The following is a 19,542-nucleotide window of genomic DNA, read 5'->3' as shown; positions in this document are numbered from 1 at the left end:
GGCTAATTCTGCAATATTCTCTTACAAAAAAACCTTACTCTTTGATATAACCTTGTTTGAGGCTCAAAACACAAACCTTGGCCGATTTAATAAACTCAGGTTCAACAATATTGACTACAGAAGAGAAAATGTGAAATAAATTGGAACATAATTAAAATATAGGTAGATATAAAACATCAATATCTGTAATCCATACCCAGGCTCATTGCTCATTGTGCCTAGAAGGGTACGATGATGATTTGGGTTTACTATGCCTTTAATGCAGAGAGGAAAAGTCTGTTATTTCCGTTCTGGACTTGGTTCCTCCTGATAACTATATGATTTAGGTTCCTTCTGCAATTGCTTGAGAAGCATTGGTGGGCATCATCTGCAACATGGTCTGTGTCCCGCGGTGTCCTCTGCTGCTTCATTACTTGGCATGGCCAGGATGGACCCAGCTTAAATGAATGGGAGGGGTCACTCCATGACGGTGACATGTCATACCTGACTTCCCCTTCCTATTTCAAATCCCTTTGAATACAGAAACTCCACTCAGATGTTCCTGTGCTCTTTAAGTGTCATTTATAATATCAGTGTGTCTAATTTTGGATTCCACGTGTACCAAAGCCAGCTAGTAACCTCTACTACGACCCCGTGCTGCCTGAACATATCTCTTTACTTCTAATATCGACACTACATTCTGCCTCATCCCGTTTCTGATAAAGATTAGCCATTGTGCAGTCACTCAGCTATCTAGTTGCCCTGTCCACTATCAGGATTCTTGGTTAGTGGTGACACCGGTGTGTAAAGCTTCCATGGCAAATCCTGACACCTATGGCGGCCAAAGGAAGCTCCCCAGTTGTTGGAGGCCTACAACATTCTTGATACATTTCCAGGTGTATTATGGCTGTTGTAGTTCTACAACAGCTGGAGATTTACCTCTGTACAAGTTATTGGGTTTATCTGAGAAGATTGCACCTCCCTGCCCCGGCCTCCTGTTATCACTAATAGGACAGACTGGCAGAGGAATACAAACAAAGATCTTGGTACGGTCAAACTATGCAGATAGTAATATAAATATAAACACTGAACTGATTCCAATCTTACTTGCTTTGTGTAAGATCCACCACTATGAGGTCTTTCTCTAGAAGCACGGCAACAGCGTATGGCTCCTGGAATTCTAGGATAAAACCAGATATAAATGATACGATAATCCACAAATCGCTGATTAATCCAATAATTATACTGACTTCACAGATTATTTACACAGCAAGGTGAATTCCAAAGCATGGAGACACAGTGTTACCACTGTGTCTTCCAAAGCATGGAGACACAGTGGTAAATCATGTTTACCAGCCTTTAGTGAATACGGTCCATAATGTGTTACCATTTGTCTCAGAGCAGCATTTCACCTGCAATGAGGTTAACCAGTAACATGTACCATCAGTGGTCGGACGTTCCCCTCGTCCTTGGCACTGTGCCAAGGACGAGGGGAACGTCCGACCACTGATGGTACATGTTACTGGTTAACCTCATTGCAGGTGAAATGCTGCTCTGAGACAAATGGTAACACATTATGGACCGTATTCACTAAAGGCTGGTAAACATGATTTAATTATATAAAGTAATATCTCTTATTTTATACTGTATGCAGTGAATTAAGAAAATCTCCAAGCATTTGTTGTAGTTTCCCATGTAAAGCCAGTTATTGTTTGATTCACTAAGACGAGAAATATATAGTTCATGCCACAAAACACAAAAAATACAAATAAATGGCACTAATAATAATGATACAATAAAGCCTTTTGTTTTTTGTTTTGTTTTCTTATTTTTTTTTCTAGAGTACAATTTGCAGTAGTCAAACTATTCTCAACAAATGCTCCTTGGGCCCGAGGAAAAGTCCATAGTACCCTGTCAGAGCCCAGAATCGCTTCTTTCTCTTCAATCATGAGATGTATGGGAGAAGGATGCAATGAGAACAAAAAAAAAGCTCTAATGGGAGTAGAAAGCTGTGATGGGTCCCAACTTAAAGAGACACTCCACTGCCCAAATTAAAAAAAAAAGAAAACCACTGTTTTGTAGCTACAACTCCAATGCCTTTAATTATGCATCTTGTCATTGGGGGTATGAAGTTCACTTGTCTGCAGCCTTTGCAAGCGATCCCCACCCAGACTTCGTGTCATGTGGGCAAAGATGGGAGCTAGGAATAAGGGACAATATCGAGAGTAAAGTCAGTCCCTTCCAAAGTCAAATGTCCAGATGGCCAGGTTCAAATGCGAGTAAACAGGTGAGGTCAAGGTTCAAAAGTGCAATAGGTCCAGAGCAAATAAACACAGGGGTGAATCTAAAAAAACTAAACAGGACAAGGCACAGAAAGTTACTGTATACACACTAACAGAGCACAGAACGACTGTTCCTGCCTGCCCTTATCCGCACTGCATTCCTACTGGCGTCCTGTCACCTCCGTCGGCAGACAGTGCAGGAGCCAGGGTAAGTGTAAGCCTGACGCTTTCTGTGGCTGCCCAATCACAGACGTCCCAATGCAGCTCAATGAGAAGTCTTTGCAAGGCAGGTGCTCTGGGCAATTGCTGCCTCTTGAGTTTTGCTCCACTGACCTAACCAAACCAGGAGGTAACAGGACCAGTTGTCTGATTCACAGACAACTTTATAATTTAGGAGTTAAATCATTTTTTCTATTCATGCAGCCCTAATTACACCTTCCCCCTTGCTGTGACTCACACAGACTGCATGAAAAAAAATACTTAATTTTTGATCAGATGTTAACTTCCTTTAGAAGTTTTTATCTCGTGCTCTGTAAATTTAACTTTAATTACCCACAGGAGACTCCTGCAGGGTCTACAAGGCTATAAACAGAACAGAACATATGCAATTCTAAATTAAATAGACTGCACAAGAAAGGAAGTTTAAAAATTAGATATCTCTTTACAGGAAGTGTTTATGGAAGGCTGTGTAAGTCACATGCAGGGAGGTGTGACTAGGACTGTATAAACAAAGGGATTTAACTCCTAAATGGCAGAGGATTGAGCAGTGAGACTGCAGCAGCATGGGCTATGCACCCAAACTGCTTCATTGAGATAAAGTTGTTTTGATGACTATTGTGTTCCTTTAAGCAGGGGTATCCATGGCTACTATTAACCATGAACATTATGGTGAATCTATTTTAATTAATATGTTGTAAATGTCCTTAATTGTGGAGTCTAAAAAATAGCCATTTTGCTCACATACAAGGAGTTTTGGAGATTGCGATTTATAATTAAAGCCATGTCTGCGAGTTTATAATCCGTCAGTGTAGCACCTTTTTCTAAGTGAGAAGGAAGACGATCAATGTATTATGGGGACCCCAAATCGCTCCTTATTCTACATTTTTCTATTAATACACTGCACATTTTTAACATCCATTACGAGAAGTCTTATTTTACAGAATGAGTTCTTTTGTAACACATATTTCTGTCAGTCAAGTGGAAAGTAAAACATAAAAGGCAAATAATTATTAATTCACTTATTATAAATGTGTCACTCACAATACAGACCTATAGTTATTGCACTTAAAGGAACACTATGGTCACCAGAACAACTACAACTTATTGAATTTGTTCTGGTGAGTAGAATCATTCCCTTCAGGCTTTTTGCAGTAAACAGATAAAAGGCATTACATTACAGCCTAGGTATACCTCCACTGGCCACTCCTCAGATGGCTACTAAAGGTGTTTTCTGGGGCAGTGCTGCACATTGTGACTGACAGTCACTGTCCAGTCACTGCATGGAGACACCGAACTTTCCTCATAGAGATGCATTGATTCAATGTATCTCTATGATGAGATGTGGATTGGCCAGGGCTGTGTTTGGCTTGTGCTGGCTCTGCCGCTGATCTGCCTCCTTAACTGTCTTAGCTAATCCAATGCTTTTCTATAGGAAAGCATTGTGATTGGCTCAGATCACCACTTCTGATTATGTCAGCCAAGCAGGCAGATCATGGGCAGAGCCAGCAGCAGACTAGTAAGATTTTACTACACTGAACAAAATTATGAACGCAACACTATTGTTTTTGTCCCCATTTTTCATGAGCTAAACTCAAAGATCTAAGACTTTTTCTATGTATACAAAAGGCCTATTTCTCTCAAATATTGTTCATAAATCAGTCTAAATCTGTGTTAGTGAGCACTTCTCCATGGGCCAGTCGATCCACAACGTTGACATCAGAAACCACTCATCCACACTACGCCATACACGCTGTCTGCCATCTGCCCTGTACAGTGAAAACCGGGATTCATCCGTGAAGAGAACACCTCTCCAATGTGCCAGACGCCATCGAATGTGAGCATTTGCCAACTCAAGTCAGTTACGACGACGAACTGCAGTCAGGTTGAGACTCCGATGAGGACAACGAGCATGCAGATGAGCTTCCCTGAGATGGTTTCTGAAAGTTTGTGCAGAAATTCTTTGGTTATGTAAACCGATTGTTGCAGCAGCTGTCCGGGTGGCTGGTCTCAGACGATCTTCGAGGTGAAGATGCTGGATGTGGAGTTTCTGAGCTGGTGTGGTTACACATGGTCTGCAGTTGTGAGGTCGGTTGGATGTACTGCCAAATTCTCTGAAACGCCTTTGGAGACGGCTTATGGTAGAGAAATGAACATTCAATTAACGGGCAACAGTTTTGGTGGACATTCCTGCAGTCAGCATGCCAATTGCACAGTCACTCAAAACTTGTGACATCTGATTTATTGTGCTGTGTGATAAAACTGCACATTTTAGAGTGGCCTTTTATTGTGGCCAGCCTAAGGCACATCTGTGCAATAATCATGCTGTCTAATCAGCATCTTGATATGCCACACCTGTGAGGTGGATGGATTATCTCAGCAAAGGAGAAGTGCTCACTAACACGGATTTAGACAGATTCGTGAACAATATTTCAGAGAAATAGGCCTTTTGTGTACATATAAAAAGTCTTAGATATTTGAGCTCAGCTCATGAAAAATAGGGGCAAAAACAAAAGTGTTGCATTTATAATTTTGTTCAGTTTATATTTAAGGGGGCAAGGGACAGGGGCGTGAGGCTAGATGGTGTTTTTAACACTATAGGGTCAGGAATACATGTTTGAGGTCCTGACCCTAGAGTGTTCCTTTATAGTTAATAATGTGTGCAAATCTGTAGCTACAACACACCCAATATACTTTGAGTTTTCATATGAACGCCATAGTTCATATATGATAAGACAATGGATATAACAATGATAAAACAATATGATAAAACAATGGATTTACCCCTAGGGCACATTGTCTGTAACCTCTAATCTACCTCCGTGACCTGAATCGAGGGAAATCAAGTGACTTCCATGCCATGAAGAGTCAATAAACTATAGGAGAATTATTCCACTCTTGATTGGCGTAAGGCACATCACACTATCAAATACATTGAAGGAAAGGTGTGTTTATCTGTTTTATACAGTGATTTACATATATATTCACCATATGCCTATAGATTCAAATTCTTTTTATAACAGTGTCTCAGAGCAGTCCCCGTAACACAGCCTTATCAGTGAAAGCTAGCTAGACCCTGTGTGTAAATACATAGAGATATGTCTTCTGAAATATATTTAATAAAATCTACTCTTTATCTGCTGGAAACCACCAAACAAATCTGGGAAATTAAATCCCCCAATCAGTTGTTACTGTAACAGAGTACGGGCCAGTTAGTGAAGGATTTGATCTTACCATTTGGATAGGGGGTTTCACAGAGTGTTATGAAGTCCACGATTGGGTGATCCATCTCCAGCACTGTGATTGCTTTCCCATGCATGATGGTGAGACTTGGCCTTCTGCAAGCTTTGTCATAAGAAAGCCCACCTGAGAAAATGACGAACGGCTCACTGAGAGAGAAAAGGCAGAGAAACAGTAATTAATCTTCATTCTTGAATCACCCCAAGGGATCGGCTTCCTCCTGCAAATCCTGAACTTTGACTTCACCACCAGACTTGTGTGTCCCCCCCTCCCCCCCCCACACTCACTGCAACCTTTACTTTATATAGCAGGAAGTCAGCCCTAATCAGGTCCCTGAAGAAGTCTTCACAGACGAATGATTCTAGTTTGGCTGCATCTTCAGCATGTCCATTATCCTCATTCCAGGATATTGGAACTCTTTCCTTTTTAGTCAGTACATTATATACCCATAAGGACATAATACTTTTTGGAAGGTAATATCCTCAAAATAGTATTAGACCAATATAGAGGAAGTGCTGAACTGAGCATCTATGCCGCCCCTGAGAACGAGGGAGATCGTAAGGGATTGTTTTTACTGTTACTAAGGTAACGAAACCACGATAATCCCTCCTCCCCTTTCTCCCTTCACATAGATCCCCTCTATGCGGGCGCCGTCCAATCGAGTGGGAGGATTGACGGTATCGTCACTCGGTGACGCACCCATACCGCCCCCATTCCATCTGACGGACTCCCCACGTGGGCCCCACTCCACCCATTGGTGCGTCCCCCGGTCACATGGTCCGGACTGGACCAATCAGTAGGCGGGTAGAGTGACGGGGTGTATACACGCGGACCACACACCTGATAACCATGACTGTTACAACGCATATAAAAGGAACAAAGTTATACTACAGTGAATTACTCCTGACGACGGCGTGTTAGCACGCCGAAACGCGTGTCGAGTTTTATTTTATTTATTTTCTTTTTCAATTGCACATTTAGGTAGCACGATATGGATTTGATTTAATTTAATTTAATTTAATTGTTTTCTTTGCTACTTAGACAGGAAGGGAGCAGGGTAACAGGTAGGCACTTGTGATAGTCACAGTGCCGAGGTACTCAGTTACAGGATCCCCTCTCAGTGAGTGGACCCCCAGGGGATTAGGCATTGGAGGGAGGCTTTACACCTCTGGCTTAGAGGACTTCTTCCCACTTCTCCCCTATTTACCTACTGGTCTCTCCACCTAGTTTAAACTTCCTCACAGCTTTTGTATGTTACCTAATTTAAGTTTAATTTATCTTTAGGTTTCAACATATTTCTCTGTTAATGAATCATCAGGGTCTGTGTGTATCCAGTCACACTCACCCTTTCTACCCTGGCCTCCTTGTTCCTGTCTATTTTATCGCCTATACCATTAGGATTATTAAAGTTAAGGATTTCTGACTGACTCTTCCACTAGGGACCTACGGTTCCATACTTTTTCTATTACTTCATTTGTGGGTTATTCCCCGTTAGGAAGAGCCACTAGGGCTTTTTTTCTAACACTGACCTATGGGCTTTACTCAAGGCTCTTAGGTCGATGTTTTTTCTTATTTTAACCTCAAGGGACTTTTTGGGCTTGTTTGTCCCAGGACTCCATTCGTATGTTTCGAATCGTTTCTGACGAGCTTTACTTTACTACTTTTCTGTAGGTGCAATCTAAATAAACCGTGTTTTCTATTTTTACAATCTGTACTATCTTTTGCCTTTTGTTACCATTGCAAGTTATAAAGATACACGTTCCCTCTGAATTGGACACAGCTTTCCTGTTGGATTTTACATGATGGGCTTGAATTCATCTTACCTCTCGTGAGTGTAATCTGTAGACTGCGGATTGACACTTTTTAACTATATTACCATTACAATTATAGACTGATGATATCTTTGTCAGTGGGCAAACGTTCAAAATCATCAGGAGGTCAAATACTTTTTTCCCTCACTGTACAGTGAAATATACCATCAGGAGTACATATAAAAAGGTAAATAGTTGGATACAGTTTACACAACATGGTAAAGGCTCCAAGTTTTTCTATCTACCATATCAGAAGAATAATGTTAATGTTATGAGGATAAAAACACTTTTTAATGATACTTCTAAACCGGTGTCTCAGCTCCTGTAATCACTTAGCATTCAGAAATGTGCAATAATAAATAGGGACTTCTTAAAATCGAACATGTGCCACAGAGAACATAGATTGCACACAGTATTACATGCAATATCTGTTTAACAAATATGGCAAACCTAGCCACTTTAGGTCATATTGCAGAACATTTAAAGGTTGTCTGAAATAGCTGTGTTAACCTTGTGTAAAAATGTATTCGTGGGTTTTAGAATAGAGAGCATGCATAGGCTAACAGCCGTGAATAAAATTGTCAGATGACTCCCTGAACTGCGTTTCGTCCGGTTACTGGGGGATTTGGGATATTGCCTTCTTTTCCAGCGCTTTACTTTGGATTACCTTCTATACCAGGGGAGATCTTGGGATTTAATATTGCAGCTCCGCTACAACGGGATCCAACCTTACAGCCGAAAAGCGGTGTTCGGGTAATTGAAACTACCAAACAGGAAAGTTAATGGCAATTCGGATACAAGAAAGAACCGAACACAGAGGTGAATGGAGACAGACTACACTGCATTGAAACGGCAGACGTTAAAGGAACTATTGGAAACCAGGGGTAAGATAGCCAGCAATAAGCCAAAAGCTGTGCTTATTGCTGAATTGATGGAGGGAGACAGAGCTCGCAGAGTTACACCCCCACCAGCCATGGAAGAAACCCCCTTCCAAAAGGAAATGAGGACCATGATGGAATTTTTACCCCAGCCAGTAGCCCTGGAAATACTGACAGTACTGATGGCGGATGTGCAGGAGTATGTGATGGCACACGGACCGCAGGATGCTCCTCCCAGAGCAGAGTCTATTACTGCTTCAGTTGTCAGCCAGGTAAAGCCTAAGATCCCATACCATGCGTTTAAAATGTTCTGTGAAGAGAAGACGAGATTGATGGGTATCTACAAGACTTTGAGAGGCTATGTGACTTGCATGATTTGGAGCAGGCAGTGTGGGTACCTTTACTGGCAGGCAAACTGTCAGGTCGGGCAGCCGAAGCCTATCGGGCTGTACCCAGGGAGGACAGTAAAGATTATGCCCGGGTAAAACAGGCTATACTGGAAAGATACGCCATTACCCCAGAGGCATACCGGCGCATGTTTCGAGGGTTGCGCAAACCAGAGAAAGATTCCCACGCAGAGTGGGCCCACCAACTGGACCAAGCCTAACAGGGGTGGATACAAGCCAGTCAAGCAACCACCATGGAGGAGTTACGGCAATTGCTGCTGTTAAAACAGTTTTTCAATGGTCCGTCCCCAGAGGCACAGGAATGGGTGAGAGATAGAAAACCCCTCACCCTAACAGAAGCTGCAAGACTAGCAGACCAGCACTATGACGCCAGGAGGCATCACGGTAACCTCAACCGAGAGTACCCTCGACCTGAACCTCATACAGCTACCCCAGTTGATGGCTTGTACCAGCTTACTAAGTCTACTAGGGCTCCGGCATTAAACTCCTGTGATGTCTTAATCCGCTTTCAGGTATTCTGAGACAAAATGGAGGCCATGTATGTGCTCAAATCTAAGGTCCCCTTACAATTTGAGGCGATGCAGCTTACACTCCTGCAGGATCTCTGTAGAGTCACACTGAAATGGAGAAGTTATGTTTTGTCGGGTTACTCAGACCCTGTGAAAGGCCAACAACAGGTGCAAATGGGGACCATCTCACACTCTTATGGCCACTAAAGATGGCAACTCATACTGCCTTATGACTCTTTCCTCAGTGAACCGGGCCTAACTCAGCTGTCTGACAAAAATCCCACATCTAGCTGCTCCTGGGACGCCCCTAGTATTGCCCCCTCTGTGCCTCGCTCCACCATGGGTAACAGCTGAGAGAGACGTGGTATTGTTGGGCTATATTATGCTATTTGGTGGTGGAGAGTGATGGTTAAATTTCTATTTTTACTGTAGCACTCTATAAATCTGTTGCATTTAAATATCTAAGCCAGCAATTGCTTACCAAGTCATGTTCACCCTCCCCCCACCCATCCCAGTCCATTCATTTAAAAAGGATACAATGATAAATTATCACCCCAAAGGTCAAAAATGGCAGATTCTTCAATCCTGATTATTTCACGGTAAACTCAATATTCAGCCTCCCTAGCTTGTCATTGTCTGCACTAGGTGCACTGCTGGTTAACCAATATTAGTTAAATGATATTCTTTGAACAGAAGAGACAGTGAAAACATATTGCATGAGGTATGGGAGAAATAGCATTTACTTTTTCAGGTCACCAGATTCGGCTCAGAATCTATTGCACGTCGTGTGACAAACAATGCTAGCTCAGTTACAGCTTTCTAAATGATTCAGTATTCTTAGAAAAACTTTCGAATGATGTATCCATATGTCACCATTAAAGTCTATGGAAAATTTTGTAGCTACATAATTTGCAACGTTTTACTAACAGTATTGAATGATTTGTGATGGTTATTAAATCAAGGCCTACAGAATTTGAGTCTAACATTTTATCATATTGCTGCAAGTGCTCTGTGTATATTCTCACACTGGAACGCAATCCCACTATAATAATCTTTGTGTGCTGGAAGGTTGATGGAATTATTGACGTGGTACTCTGTAAGTATGAAATATCATCACTTCATCAACAAATATAGTTGTTTCTTAAATTTACTAAATGATTTGAACTGACTCCCCTCTGCTGGGGAATAAGCTGGATGGAAAGTCTTTAACAGATGGAGTGGCCATCTCTGAGACAATAGAGAAGTATCGGTGCCGTTTGTAACGGAGACACTGGCCATGGCTCTACTAAGAACTCAGATACAGAGAGCGCAGATTCTCTAAACAACAAAACTGTGTCTCTGAATCGTATCTAGGAAATGGCTTCCAATTATTTTAATCTTTCTAAAGAAACAGCAAAACACAATCCATTTAGTTCTGTTTGAAGAGCTCTACATATCTCACTTATCAATGTTTCATTCGGGGTTTCGTAGTCCAGCTTCGTACATTGGAGATGCATTCATGTTCCAGACGTGAGCTCATACTATTCACAAACATGACCAGATTGTACCAATTTATTCTAAATATTTCAATACAACAAGAGTGAAACAACTTGCACATAACAAATAGAAAAATCTGATAGAAGAAAGAAGAGCACATTGTGCAGGTTTAGAAAGCTAATTTTAGCACAAACGGCGGTAATAAAACATTATAGGAAGTAACGGTGACTAAATCAATACTTTGATACGTGTGGCTGCTAGTAATAAAAACTGAGGTCCAACAAAAATTAGCCAGTCTAAAATATATAATGGGTGGCAAAAATTGAGACATCTGAGGTTATGATAAAGCGCTACGGAATATGCTGGCGCCATGTAAAAACCAGTAATAATAATAATGAACACCTCAGCACAAAATACATGCTTATGGTACCCCTGGTTGGATTGCTTATCCAGATGTCAAGATGGAGGTGGTGCACAAGGGTCCACACCATCATTATGAACATTATGAACAAGCTCGCAGTATGTACTGAATATCAGGGTCTCCTGACAAACGTACAAACCTCCGCACCGACGGCAGGGGCTGTTCGTATGGGGCAATGGTGTGATATCTTTCCCAAATTGGTTACCCTTTCCTCTCTTATACTTCTCCAGATCTTACTTCCAGCTTGGCTCACTTCTGATTGCTACATACTTCTTGTCCTATACTTCACTCCGCTGTTTTCCATTTCCTTATGGTGACACAGAAGGTATTCTCATCAGACACGTGTATGATGAGATTATCAGTGTTGCTCAATGATATTACCCACTTTGTATTGTTACCTCACACTTGTAAAGTTAGTAAGTAGTTGCTAATCATTGCTGAAGCCCACACGGTTCCATTTTGTAGCACAGGTCTCATTTTACCCCCTGTTCCTCTGTTTATAAAATGCGCTTGGGTACAATGTCATATTGTGTCCACTTTCCTTCGTTCACACAATTTGAATACAAATAATGCCTTACTTCTCTGTTACTTTTCTGTAACTCTTGGTATGAATGTGACATGTTGTATTGAGATTGTAACTATAACGGTTAGTCAGAATGGGCATCATGAAAGTCCAATGAGAGCACTTCGATGAGCCGCATCGCTGCATTTTCATCCTCCTTAGTCCTGGACAAAGTCTATTTGTGTCTTTCATAGAAATGGGTTTGCAAGTTTTGATCACGATAATGTGTAAAGCCTCATATTGTATGTGAATGTGGTCGTCCGGCCACTCTAAGGCCCAGTAATACGTATATTTCTAATAGTTTACGTTATATTTAATTTTATCTAAACACTGCGTGTTGGGACATAGCATATCTTGACAGTTTCATTGCAGAATACTATCATTTGAAATGATCTTATCGACACACTTGGATATTCTTGTATAAAGGTTTGGCTGGAGGCTGGAGCTTTCTCAACCCTCTATGGCTGAAGTCATAATGTTTTCTGGAAGTCTTAAACATGATTTGATTGCTCCAGTCAGCTAATGAGAATTTAGATGATACCAATCAATACGCATCCTGCTGCCTTCGAATCTGTCTAATTCAAGGTTGGGTGGAGTTAGTAACTCTAGGCGCATCCACCAATACCAATACCCAAACTGCTCCTGGTATCTAATCAGGGGGATTAGCGATTCTTACTATTTTCAAATGATAACCGAAATGTATATTTTAATTGCTGATGAAATTTTAGGAAAGTGAAACCTACCTGTTTTTACACGTCCTGTATTCAACTTTTAGAATTGGTTTACAGGACTCCGGCTTCTTCCCATCTCTTTGAATTTTCCCTAAAAAAGAAAATATGTTTCAACAAAATGAAATAGCAAAACTAATACAAAATCTACAGACACTCTGACTACAAATTATAAATGATACATTTACAGACCCCCTCTACAAACTATCAATGATAAATCGGCGAACACTATATGCAAACTATCAATGATAAATCTGCGAACACTATATACAAACTATCAATGATAAATCTGTGAACACTATATACAAACTATCAATGATAAATCTGGGAACATTATATACAAACTATCAATGATAAATCTGGGAACACTATACACAAACTATCAATGATAAATCTGGGAACACTATATACAAACTATCAATGATAAATCTGGGAACACTATATACAAACTATCAATGATAAATCTGTGAACACTATATACAAACTATCAATGATAAATCTGGGAACACTATATACAAACTATCAATGATAAATCTGGGAACACTATATACAAACTATCAATGATAAATCTGGGAACACTATATACAAACTATCAATGATAAATCTGGGAACACTATACACAAACTATCAATGATAAATCTGGGAACACTATATACAAACTATCAATGATAAATCTGGGAACACTATATACAAACTATCAATGATAAATCTGGGAACATTATATACAAACTATCAATGATAAATCTGGGAACAGTATATACAAACTATCAATGATAAATCTACAAACATTATATACAAACTATCAATGATAAATCTGGGAACACTATATACAAACTATCAATGATAAATCTGGGAACACTATATACAAACTATCAATGATAAATCTGGGAACATTATATACAAACTATCAATGATAAATCTGGGAACAGTATATACAAACTATCAATGATAAATCTACGAACATTATATACAAACTATCAATGATGAATCTGGGAACACTATATACAAACTATCAATGATAAATCTGGGAACACTATACACAAACTATCAATGATAAATCTGGGAACACTATATACAAACTATCAATGATAAATCTGGGAACACAATACACAAACTATCAATGATAAATCTGGGAACACAATACACAAACTATCAATGATAAATCTGGGAACACTATATACAAACTATCAATGATAAATCTGGGAACACTATATACAAACTATCAATGATAAATCTGGAACACTATATACAAACTATCAATGATAAATCTGTGAACACTATATACAAACTATCAATGATAAATCTGGAACACTATATACAAACTATCAATGATAAATCTGGGAACACTATATACAAACTATCAATGATAAATCTGGGAACACTATATACAAACTATCAATGATAAATCTGGGAACACTATACACAAACTATCAATGATAAATCTGGGAACACTATATACAAACTATCAATGATAAATCTGCGAACACTATACACAAACTATCAATGATAAATCTGGGAACACTATATACAAACTATCAATGATAAATCTGGGAACACAATACACAAACTATCAATGATAAATCTGGGAACACAATACACAAACTATCAATGATAAATCTGGGAACACTATATACAAACTATCAATGATAAATCTGGGAACACTATACACAAACTATCAATGATAAATCTGCGAACACTATACACAAACTATCAATGATAAATCTGGGAACACTATATACAAACTATCAATGATAAATCTGGGAACACTATATACAAACTATCAATGATAAATCTGGGAACACTATATACAAACTATCAATGATAAATCTGCGAACACTATATACAAACTATCAATGATAAATCTGGGAACACAATACACAAACTATCAATGATAAATCTGCGAACACTATACACAAACTATCAATGATAAATCTGCGAACACTATACACAAACTATCAATGATAAATCTGGGAACACTATATACAAACTATCAATGATAAATCTGGGAACACTATATACAAACTATCAATGATAAATCTGGGAACACTATATACAAACTATCAATGATAAATCTGCGAACACTATATACAAACTATCAATGATAAATCTGCGAACACTATACACAAACTATCAATGATAAATCTGCGAACACAATACACAAACTATCAATGATAAATCTGGGAACACTATATACAAACTATCAATGATAAATCTGGGAACACTATATACAAATTATCAATGATAAATCTGCTAACACAATACACAAACTATCAATGATAAATCTGCGAACACTATATACAAACTATAAATGATAAATCTGTGAACACTATATATAAACTATCACTGCTAAATCTGGAACACTATACACAAACTATCAATGATAAATCTGGGAACACTATATACAAACTATCAATGATAAATCTGTGAAAACAATACACCAACTATCAATGATACATCTGGGAACACTATATACAAACTATCAATGATAAATCTGGGAACACTATATACAAACTATCAATGATAAATCTGGAACACTATATACAAACTATCAATGATAAATCTGGGAACACTATATACAAACTATCAATGATAAATCTGGGAACACTATATACAAACTATCAATGATAATTCTGGGAACACTATATACAAACTATCAATGATAAATCTGGGAACATTATATACAAACTATCAATGATCAATCTGGGAACACTATACACAAACTATCAATGATAAATCTGGGAACACTATATACAAACTATCAATGATAAATCTGGGAACATTATATACAAACTATCAATGATAAATCTGCGAACACTATATACAAACTATCAATGATAAATCTGGGAACACTATATACAAACTATCAATGATAAATCTGGGAACACTATATACAAACTATCAATGATAAATCTGGGAACACTATATACAAACTATCAATGATAAATCTGGGAACACTATATACAAACTATCAATGATAAATCTGGGAACACTATACACAAACTATCAATGATAAATCTGCGAACACTATACACAAACTATCAATGATAAATCTGGGAACACTATATACAAACTATCAATGATAAATCTGCGAACACTATACACAAACTATCAATGATAAATCTGGGAACACTATATACAAACTATCAATGATAAATCTGGGAACACTATATACAAACTATCAATGATAAATCTGGGAACACTATATACAAACTATCAATGATAAATCTGCGAACACTATATACAAACTATCAATGATAAATCTGCGAACACTATACACAAACTATCAATGATAAATCTGGGAACACTATATACAAACTATCAATGATAAATCTGGGAACACTATATACAAACTATCAATGATAAATCTGCGAACACTATATACAAACTATCAATGATAAATCTGCGAACACTATACACAAACTATCAATGATAAATCTGCGAACACTATACACAAACTATCAATGATAAATCTGGGAACACTATATACAAACTATCAATGATAAATCTGGGAACACTATATACAAACTATCAATGATAAATCTGGGAACACTATATACAAACTATCAATGATAAATCTGCGAACACTATATACAAACTATCAATGATAAATCTGCGAACACTATACACAAACTATCAATGATAAATCTGCGAACACAATACACAAACTATCAATGATAAATCTGGGAACACTATACACAAACTATCAATGATAAATCTGTGAACACTATATACAAACTATCAATGATAAATCTGTGAACACAATACACAAACTATCAATGATAAATCTGGGAACACTATACACAAACTATCAATGATTAATCTGGGAACACTATACACAAACTATCAATGATAAATCTGGGAACACTATATACAAACTATCAATGATAAATCTGGGAACACTATATACAAATTATCAATGATAAATCTGCTAACACAATACACAAACTATCAATGATAAATCTGCGAACACTATATACAAACTATCAATGATAAATCTGGGAACACTATATACAAACTATCAATGATAAATCTGTGAACACAATACACCAACTATCAATGATAAATCTGGGAACACTATATACAAACTATCAATGATACATCTGGGAACACAATACACAAACTATCAATGATAAATCTGGAACACTATATACAAACTATCAATGATAAATCTGGGAACACTATATACAAACTATCAATGATAAATCTGGGAACACTATATACAAACTATCAATGATAAATCTGGGAACACTATACACAAACTATCAATGATAAATCTGGGAACACAATACACAAACTATCAATGATAAATCTGGGAACACTATATACAAACTATCAATGATAAATCTGGGAACACTATATACAAACTATCAATGATAAATCTGGGAACACTATATACAAACTATCAATGATAAATCTGCGAACACTATATACAAACTATAAATGATAAATCTGGGAACACTATATACAAACTATCAATGATAAATCTGCGAACACTATACACAAACTATCAATGATAAATCTGGGAACACTATATACAAACTATCAATGATAAATCTGGGAACACTATATACAAACTATCAATGATAAATCTGCGAACACTATACACAAACTATCAATGATAAATCTGGGAACACTATATACAAACTATCAATGATAAATCTGCGAACACTATACACAAACTATCAATGATAAATCTCTGAACACTATATACAAACTATCAATGATAAATCTGGGAACACTATACACAAACTATCAATGATAAATCTGGGAACACTATATACAAACTATCAATGATAAATCTGGGAACACTATATACAAACTATCAATGATAAATCTGGGAACATTATATACAAACTATCAATGATAAATCTGGGAACACTATATACAAACTATCAATGATAAATCTGGGAACACTATATACAAACTATCAATGATAAATCTGCGAACACTATACACAAACTATCAATGATAAATCTGCGAACACTATATACAAACTATCAATGATAAATCTCTGAACACTATATACAAACTATCAATGATAAATCTGTGAACACAATACACCAACTATCAATGATAAATCTGGGAACACTATATACAAACTATCAATGATACATCTGGGAACACTATATACAAACTATCAATGATAAATCTGGGAACACTATATACAAACTATCAATGATAAATCTGGGAACACTATATACAAACTATCAATGATAAATCTGTGAACACAATACACCAACTATCAATGATAAATCTGGGAACACTATATACAAACTATCAATGATACATCTGGGAACACTATATACAAACTATCAATGATAAATCTGGGAACACTAAATACAAACTATCAATGATAAATCTGGAACACTATATACAAACTATCAATGATAAATCTGGGAACACTATATACAAACTATAAATGATAAATCTGTGAACACTATATATAAACTATCACTGCTAAATCTGGAACACTATACACAAACTATCAATGATAAATCTGGGAACACTATATACAAACTATCAATGATAAATCTGTGAACACTATATACAAACTATCAATGATAAATCTGGGAACACTATATACAAACTATCAATGATAAATCTGTGAACACTATATACAAACTATCAATGATAAATCTGGGAACACTATATACAAACTATCAATGATAAATCTGTGAACACAATACACCAACTATCAATGATAAATCTGGGAACACTATATACAAACTATCAATGATACATCTGGGAACACTATATACAAACTATCAATGATAAATCTGGGAACACTATATACAAACTATCAATGATAAATCTGGAACACTATATACAAACTATCAATGATAAATCTGGGAACACTATATACAAACTATCAATGATAAATCTGGGAACACTATATACAAACTATCAATGATAATTCTGGGAACACTATATACAAACTATCAATGATAAATCTGGGAACACTATATACAAACTATCAATGATAAATCTGGGAACACTATATACAAACTATCAATGATAAATCTGGGAACACTATATACAAACTATCAATGATAAATCTGTGAACACTATATACAAACTATCAATGATAAATCTGGGAACACTATACACAAACTATCAATGATAAATCTGGGAACACTATATACAAACTATCAATGATAAATCTGGGAACACTATATACAAACTATCAATGATAAATCTGGGAACACTATACACAAACTATCAATGATAAATCTGGGAACACTATATACAAACTATCCATGATAAATCTGGGAACACTATATACAAACTATCAATGATAAATCTGGGAACACTATATACAAACTATCAATGATAAATCTGGGAACACTATATACAAACTATCAATGATAAATCTGGGAACACTATATACAAACTATCAATGATAAATCTGGGAACACTATACACAAACTATCAATGATAAATCTGGGAACACTATACACAAACTATCAATGATAAATCTGGGAACACTATATACAAACTATCAATGATAAATCTGGGAACACTATACACAAACTATCAATGATAAATCTGGGAACACTATATACAAACTATCAATGATGAATCTGGGAACACTATATACAAACTATCAATGATAAATCTGGGAACACTATATACAAACTATCAATGATAAATCTGGGAACACTATACACAAACTATCAATAATAAATCTGGGAACACTATATACAAACTATCAATGATAAATCTGGGAACACTATATACAAACTATCAATGATAAATCTGGGAACACTATATACAAACTATCAATGATAAATCTGGGAACACTATATACAAACTATCAATGATAAATCTGCGAACACTATATACAAACTATCAATGATAAATCTGGGAACACTATATACAAACTATCAATGATAAATCTGGGAACACTATACACAAACTATCAATGATAAATCTGGGAACACTATATACAAACTATCAATGATAAATCTCTGAACACTATATACAAACTATCAATGATAAATCTTCAAACACTATATACAAACTATCAATGATA

General features: G+C 37.0%; 1 protein-coding gene across 8 annotated transcripts in view; it reads right to left on the bottom strand.

Annotated features, from left to right (window-relative positions):
• STXBP5L (syntaxin binding protein 5L) overlaps window positions 1-19,542 on the bottom strand; it is a 350,034-nt gene that overhangs the window by 153,432 nt on the left and 177,060 nt on the right. For all 8 annotated transcript variants that reach the window (XM_063446146.1, XM_063446149.1, XM_063446159.1 and 5 more), the window contains exons 9-11: window positions 12,525-12,603; window positions 5,712-5,866; window positions 1,087-1,159 (exon numbers count right to left, since the gene is read on the bottom strand). In XM_063446146.1, coding sequence (XP_063302216.1) covers window positions 1,087-1,159; window positions 5,712-5,866; window positions 12,525-12,603 — 307 coding nt within the window. The remainder of the gene's footprint in view (window positions 1-1,086; window positions 1,160-5,711; window positions 5,867-12,524; window positions 12,604-19,542) is intronic.

The sequence above is a fragment of the Pelobates fuscus genome, chromosome 1 (genome assembly GCF_036172605.1).
Source record: "Pelobates fuscus isolate aPelFus1 chromosome 1, aPelFus1.pri, whole genome shotgun sequence".
Classification (NCBI taxonomy): Eukaryota; Metazoa; Chordata; class Amphibia; order Anura; family Pelobatidae; genus Pelobates; species Pelobates fuscus.
Note: the sequence above shows the minus strand (reverse complement) of the source record. Positions and strands in the feature narration are given on the sequence as shown.